This window comes from Buceros rhinoceros, unplaced genomic scaffold (genome assembly GCF_000710305.1).
Source record: "Buceros rhinoceros silvestris isolate BGI_N320 unplaced genomic scaffold, ASM71030v1 scaffold30778, whole genome shotgun sequence".
Lineage (NCBI taxonomy): Eukaryota > Metazoa > Chordata > Aves > Bucerotiformes > Bucerotidae > Buceros > Buceros rhinoceros.
In genome coordinates, this window is record NW_010429165.1 from 83362 (window position 1) to 91193 (window position 7832).

General features: G+C 45.5%; 1 protein-coding gene across 1 annotated transcript in view; it reads left to right on the plus strand.

Annotated features, from left to right (window-relative positions):
• The first annotated feature begins 4312 nt into the window (after positions 1-4312).
• LOC104499091 (ovomucoid-like) overlaps positions 4313-7832 on the plus strand; it is a 5728-nt gene continuing 2208 nt past the window's right edge. Inside the window, exons 1-5 of the mRNA XM_010142551.1 lie at positions 4313-4367; positions 5357-5376; positions 6189-6325; positions 6835-6896; positions 7181-7313. Coding sequence (XP_010140853.1) covers positions 4313-4367; positions 5357-5376; positions 6189-6325; positions 6835-6896; positions 7181-7313 — 407 coding nt within the window. The remainder of the gene's footprint in view (positions 4368-5356; positions 5377-6188; positions 6326-6834; positions 6897-7180; positions 7314-7832) is intronic.

A 7832-nucleotide genomic window follows, 5' to 3' on the forward strand; every position in this document is an offset into this window, starting at 1 on the left:
CCTGCTTTCACATGAGTACCTCTTGTCTAGTGCAAGGGAGCCCTGACCTGACGTCCTCACTATCCAGAGACTGGCCCAGAGGCAGGGCACAGCACCAGCTGGCAAGGTGAGAAGTTCACAGAGCTGATGCTGCTGAGACTTTGCTGAAGGTTTGAACGCTGATGCTCTTCTGGGGAAATGTTGCGATAGCAGGGAGGCTGGGCTGTTGCAGAAGCAAAGAGACTTTGAAATCACTGAGAGCTGATAATGTTCTCAAATTTGAACAGTTCTGTGTTTTGTTTTGTTTTTAAATGATTACAGTCTGTTCTTTTTGGAGTACATGTTCCTGGTCAATCCTCTTAAAAACAAGCTGGGACCTCTTCATACCGCTTACCTGTGGCCCTTTAGCAAAGGTTTTAGGAAAAGGTTTGAGGCTGCTCTACTGGGTCATGGTGAATTATTGCATTCCATCCTTAACAAAAACTATCTATAGGAGAGAGCGTTATGTAAATACTGTATACATAAAATAATTCAGGTTGGAAGAGCTCTCTAGAGGTTCCTAGTTCAGCCCCTGATCAAAGCAAGCCCAAAATTCAGCTCAGAGGGCTCAAGGCCTTCTTTGTTCAGCTCAGTTTTCAGTACCACCAAGGAAGGACATGCATGGTCTCTCTGGCTCCTGTGCTACTTCTTGATCACTCTCGTGGTTGTGAATAAGTCCTCATATTTGGTCAGAATTTAATCCTTTTGCTGTGCAGCTCTGAGAAGGCTCTGGCTCTGGCTTTATAATGCCATCAGAAAGCTGTAGATAGTGTTATGCTCTCCTGTAGCCATCTCTTCTCTAGGCTGAAGAAGATGAGCTCCTTCCACTTACCCCAAATGCCCTGTGCTCCAGCCCCTGACCGGCCTGGTGGCCTCTGCTGGACTCATTCCCATGTGTCAACATCTGTCCTTGTAGTGGAGCCAAGTACTTCTGATTCATCGCATAAATAATGCGAGACCATGTTAGCTTTCACCTGCAGGGTACAAAGTTCTGCACGTGATCTTATTAGTTCAGGAAAACATTCACTGGCATTATCTGAATCAACCACTATTTAATAAACCCATAAAAACGCGGGTATGTTTTAACCATATCAGTGACTGCCTTGTTGCTTAGCTCAAACTGTACCTTCAGGCACTAGGTGAGAGGCAGATCCTCCACTTGTTCTGAATTGGTTTCTCCAGGAGCATGGCTCAGTACAAACAGCTATTGGCCACACTGCGGCCAAGAGAAAGATGAAGATGGAAACCGCAGTCTGAATTGTATTTAGCAGGCGTTTTGGAGTGATTAGAGGCAATTTCCTGAAGGAGCTACAACTAATTATTGTTATTTCCCACTTTTACAACAGCTATTTCTTAATGAAACAACGTGATAAAACCCAGGAATCTTTGGGAAAATGTATTAAATAATTTGTCATTCATTTATTGATGTATTGCTTACACTGAGCAGTCACATATCCACTAAGAAAACTTCCCATGTCAGTTTTGATTCTTCCAGAGAATACGAAATCGGTACTGGCAAAAAATGTAATGGGAAATGTAAAAGAAGAAACTCCTTGGATATGTGAAGAGTGGATGTTGTATAACAGCCAAGTCCTGCCCTGCTGTCAGTCCCCAAACCTTCTGGTGCTCAGGACCACATCATGTGGTACTCCAAGATGTGGCACTGCCATTGTTTACTTGCAGATTCCTGCCCTTGCGGTGGCTTCTGAGCTCGTGCGGATTTTCCTCCAGCCGAACGGTCATTAGCCATATGCTGCATCTGACTTTGCGGATTAGAAGACCATAATGAAGTGGATTACAGCATGAGATCAGTGGCAGGATTGCAGGCCAAATCCTCTTTCTAACTGTTCTTCCAGGACCAGCTAAGAACTGAGCAGCCAGTCCTACAGCATGAGCTTAGCCAGCTGCGGGGTTTTTCCGCACCGTTATCAGGGGCAGGATGATGTGGAGCTGTAACCCTGGGTGGGGAGGCTGTGGACATTGGCTGGCTGGAGGCTGTGCACGAGTTTGAAGCCCGGTGGGTTTTGGGTGTCATTTTTGTGGCTTGCCTGGAGAGGGTACCTGAGCCATTCAGGGGAGACGGGTGTTCCCCAGTCAGCACTTAATTGCCACAGACTTGAGTCTCCCTCGAGTGTCTGTAGGTGAGAGAACAAAGGAGTGGATCTGCTGAACTTCAGATGGGTGTGGTGGTGGTCAGAGGAAATCTGAGTCGCTTGGGGGCCAGTAAGTGCCAGATCCAGTGCTGAACCTGGCAGCTGTAGCAGAAACTTTTTCTCTGGTGCCTGCAGGCCACCTGTACCAGCCTTTGGCAGGAAGGTGCTCTGTATCCATCAGGAGAGATTGGTTGGTCCTGCCTAGAGAACAGCGCTGTTTGGGGCAGGGAGCAGCCTGAAGCAGCAGCACTTGGGCACCAGGTAGGAGAAAACCTGTCTGTAGCTGCCAGGTTGGGGCTGGGCTGCGTGGTAAGAATGATTTGCAGAGGTTTCGCTGCCTGGCTGGAGAAGGTAGCAGCAAAGTTCATCTTTGACCCAGAAAGATGTACCTTCCCCCAACTGTGCAGAGACTGTACGTGTGAACTGATGAAGGCAACAAGTGTGGCGTGTGACAGCAGCCTCAGCGTGCTCCTGTGCACCCTGAGGGGAAAGTATTTGGCTTCCAGAGCCGCCATCCACAAGGCACATTAGGGCAATACATCTTCGAGATGTGCCAAATCTGTCTAAAATATTCATGCATGCCCCCTGTAATTTATAGAAACAAATCCAGCAGCATAATTATTTTAATGCTTCTCCCTGTGAAGAATCCCATCTCTTTCAGATAAAAATGTATCCTGTGTATGCACAGAGCCGTGCTGCAGCCTTCACAACACACCAGTGCTCAGGATAGGGGATTCCATGCACTACAATTTTCACATTTAAGGATTAAAGTATACGCTTTAGTCCACTGTGATGTACAGATACCAATGCGCTTGCTTGGGCTACTGATTTCAGATGAATTTCGTTTGATTAATTGGTGGTGCCTTGTTTATTCAAGGGAGCCTCTTTTGCTCTGCAGCTACGACGGTGCTGGAGTCTTTCCTAAGCACAATGTTTAGCTCCCACGGCCAAGAAAACCCAGATGTGTTTGCCATTTCAGACCTCTGAAAGGAATCCTGATGAGACAATTGGCTTAAAGGCAGAATCCACTCCTGCAAAATTATACCTACTAAAGCAGCTGATGTCCAGACCTCCTGCTAGGAAGGAGCAATTTGGAGATGGCATGAAGGCTGGAGGTGTGAGACAGTCAGGAAAACTGGGACAGGCTCTATGTTTTAAGCATCGTTTTTAAAAATATCTGTAGGGGGAAAGGACCTACTGTACTTTCAAGCATAGCTGGTGCCATGTAAATAGGTTCCCAAATCTTCAGTGTCTTTTGTTCTCAGGATGGCTTGGCGGAACACTTTGAATTGGTCAGTGTGTTTAACTGGGTCTGTCAATGTGTTTAACTGGGTCTGTCAATGTGTTTAACCAGGTCTGTTTGACTAGGTCTGTAAATAAGTGCTCTCTGCTGATAAGGGTCAAGTGACATTTTTAGTGGCATTTGGCAGAATTTAACCTGCTTTCAAGTCTTCTACTGAGCTCTTCTGTGCTCAGGCAGTCAAACTGTCGAGAAGCCCTTTCTTTTATCGAGCTAGTGCTGAAAAATACCCATTAGCTTCACAGGTTAAACACAGTTCTGCCAGATTCACTTGACAAAGCTTAACCAGTTCTGCTGATGGCAAAGCCACACCTGACCCATGTTCTGATACCTAGTGGTGAATATCTGATAAAAAAACCCACCTAAAGCCAGAAAAGAAAGCAGAGACTCTTAGTCTGACCTGCAAGCAGAGCAGCTCTGCATAAGCTGCTCCCTCATAGAGGCTGCTGCTCTGCAGAGAGGAATGAAGACCCTCCTGTTTACTCCCCTCAATATTTTGTGCTCCTTGTGTTTCTACTGGAATTCTAAAGAGATTTCTTTTGTCCAAAAGGCTGTTTGTTTGGGTTTGCACACTGAGAACTTGTGATACTTGTCTCAAGCTATTAACCAGATGTCCAGCCAAAATCAATTGCCTAGCAGATGCAGACAATTACCTGAAAGTCAAGACCTCAATAAATATTACCAGTCTCATTGTGCTGGTGACAGATTCTGCTCGTTGTTTTATGTTACAGTTGAACAGTTAAGACATTGCATTTGTATATATTTGCCGGCAGCCTTGGAGGGACCATCTTGGGAGCGGAGCAGGAGCAGGCAGCCTGCAGACTCAAGAAGTACCTCCACCATGACCACGGCAGGTGTTTTTGTGCTCCTCTCCTTCACGCTTTGCTGCCTCCCAGGTGAGTAACTCTCAAAGTTCCCGCAGAGGCTTCACGTTTGCGTCCTGACTGTCTGTAAAAGGCTAAGGCAGAGACTTCAAAGAGAGAAAATCTACAAACAGCTAGACAGGCTCCATACATCGGCGTCGCATAGGATGGATGCAGGAGCAGATCCAGGACAGTCTTACATGGATCGCTCTCATCACTGGTTGTCCATTATAAACACAAAAAAAAGCAGGTGGGCTTCTGGGCTGGTAACTAGTGCTGTTTCGCTTCCTACGCTGTTGTCTTAACGCTACTACACTGCGTACCCTTGTTGTACAATTACACCTAATGGATAGATACTTGAAACAAGCCCATCACGAGGTGGTCAGACTTCCAGTAACTAGTCAGGAAAATATTGTAAAGGCACAGCAAGTTCTCAGCAGGAGCCTGGCAACTTTCCTGCAATACTTTTGCTGCTAATGGAGAATCGATATGAAAACAAGCTCGAGTCTGTTGTTCTCGCTGCATATTTACATCTGATGAAGTTACAAAGTCAAAGACTTCTTTTTCACACTTGTCTTCTTTAAAATGCATATTCCTGACAACAAAAGCTTTTTGTTTTGCTTATCCTGTAGGTGACTATTTGTATTTGCCTTTATCAGTATTGACTCAGGATTCTTTTATCATACGTAACAGCAGCTCTTTAGGGTCAAAACGGATGCGTAAAAAGATACGGAAGGAAAAGTTCTTGTATTTTCAATTATCAAGTCTGCCTATCTCAAAATTAAAAAGAACAAAGCTGTTCAAAACCATATTTCATCCCAGCCAGCAATAAGCAATGCTGTTACACTTATCAACATAGGAAAAAAATAATCATACATGACTTATTTAGTTCAGGAAACCAGGCACTGGAAATCATTCAGTTTGGTCCTTCGTATAGGAATTTTACATCCAGATTTCCAGGTTTAACTGAGGTCTTATCATATTTGGTTTTTTTCATGCTTTCTGCCTCTCTTCTTTTCCAGGTGCTGCCTTTGGGGTTGAGGTGAGTTGAAGATTTCTTTCAGTGACTTTTCAGGTATGTGGCCTGGTAAAGATGTAACGAAACGAATGGGAAAAACCTCAGGCCTGTACATGCTTAGTTGTTTTCATCTAGCATGAAATTAGGGTCTTTATAATCAGATTTTACTAGTGTAGAACATTAAATTATACTGAGCTTTGCTTTACCTCTATGCTGTATGCTAATAATGTAGTGGTAACGCTACAAATTTTTTTAATTAGTTTTCCACTAACTTTAAACTGGTCTAAGCTTTAAGCTGGTCATATTTCACTGGCTCTAAACTGACAGCAATAGACCATGATATCAGAACCTACTCAAAGGCAACTTACTGAAAGAATAAAATACTCAGAGACGCTCCAGCTTCCACACACCAGGTCATTTGTACTTTCTCTTCTGAAAACAAACCAAGTGTTGAGAATCAAAGTGTAATGACAGTGCTGCACTGGAGGGGCCACAGGGATACAAGAATGAGGGACCTATGGATAGCCTCTGCAAAATGATGCCGAGTGAGCATGAGAGACCACCACTGATCTTCCCCATCTGAGGGGCTGCACGGCTCTCTGCTGTAGCTCTCTCCTCCTCCTTCTCTTCCTCCTCTCCTCTCCTCTCCTCTCTGTGTGGGGAGGTCTCTGCAGGAAAGATTCGCCTGTTACCAGATTGACCCACTAGCACAAGTTTGTGCTGTGGCGGTGAAAAACCCACCGCCGCTGGTATCTGGTCACTGTCTCATACAAAATGAGAGTGGTGAACATAAAAAAATCTCTTCCCCACCCTGTTGCTCTACATTCCTTTGGCAGGTGGACTGCAGTAAGTATCCCAACACTACAAATGAGGAAGGCAAAGAGGTGTTGGCCTGCCCTAAGATCCTCCATCCCATCTGCGGTACTGATGGAGTCACCTACAGCAATGAGTGCCTGCTCTGTGCCTACAACGTGTATGTATTGCACAGCAGATCTCCAGCAGCAATGCTTAGGACTCCTGGCAGCACCGCTTTTCAACAAGCAATGATCTGTCATATGTCACTTGTGTCAATTCCTGCAAAATGATCATGGGTATCACTGTGTGGCACTCCGTTGCCTAGACATCACTTCAGTCACTGTGTCTCTCTTTTGCTGGTGTAATTTATTCAGATTTCTCTTCTCCAGCTCAAGGATCAGCCAGATGACAGCCCCTAAGGCACATCTCATCACTGCAAAGCAGAACAAAAGGAGGGAGAGATGCTCTGCTCTAAACTGCCCAGAATGGTCCTAAAGGTTTCAGGGTCTTTATATCCCTGTTAGCTGGTCAGGGAAGATAACACTACTTTCTCCAAAAAAAAAAAAAAAAAGAGAGAAATCCTGACTTAGAGTCAGCTTTCCCTTGTCTTAGTTACATATTTCCAGCACCTGGGATGTAGCAAGACATCTTTGCTGAACTTCCTAACACTTGTCTTTCCCTCTTCAGAGAATATGGAACCAATGTCAGCAAAGACTACGATGGAGAATGCAAGGAAGTTGTCCCTGTAAGTGAAACCGAGGGCAAAACAAGGAGCATGTCCCACTTGCGAGTGGCCAAAGCTGCTTATTGACTCCCCCAAGAAATAATTCAAACGCTAAATCAGAGGATGTATGAAATGCCAGGATCTTGCCTTGGTCCTTTTTAAGTGAACTGTCGTCATAACGACATAGGAAGGAGTTTTTCCTGCTGTGGTGCTATCCTAGGTGTCCAAACAAACGTGCTCACCAGATCTGCTTGCTTCCTATAAGTAAGCCTTCACCAGTGCTTCGTGGTGTGTTCCCTCAACAGGTAGATTGCAGTAGATATCCCAACACAACAAACGAGGAAGGCAAAGTGGTGCTGCTCTGCGACAAAACCACCAGCCCTGTCTGCGGTACCGACGGGGTCACCTATGACAGCGAGTGCCTGCTCTGTGCCCGTAACCAGTGAGTACTGCATGCGCAGAGCCCTCCTGTGAGGGCCAATGAGTGCTCAGAGCTCCTGGCAGCTGCTCCTCTGAATATCCACCTTTCTACCAAGGCCTTTTCTGTAAGGTGCTTGGACTTTGATCCTCCTCTTGCCCTGATAACTAGTCACTGTTTTCCTTTGTTTTTAGAAGGAAAACTGCCTTTGATCTAAGAGAGAGAAGTAGAGGCTGGGTGGGAGATCTAACACAGGACAGAAGGCTTCTCTTAACTAAGTTTAAAGGGTCTATGTGGCAGGTGCTGCCCTGCAGAGGACAGCAAGTAACTTAAGGTGCATCTACATTGTCACACAACCTTGCTCCTCAGCTACCCTAACACCATGAACCCTCCCTTGACCTTCACATCATGCTATAAAACAACACTCCAGCAGGCTATGAGTCCACTTGAGCTGCTGTCTAGAGCCATGAGGACGCAACCCAAGCTGGATGTCTCCTGTGTCTTGTACGTTGTACCCGAGTCTGATCAGCAATGATGGTACAT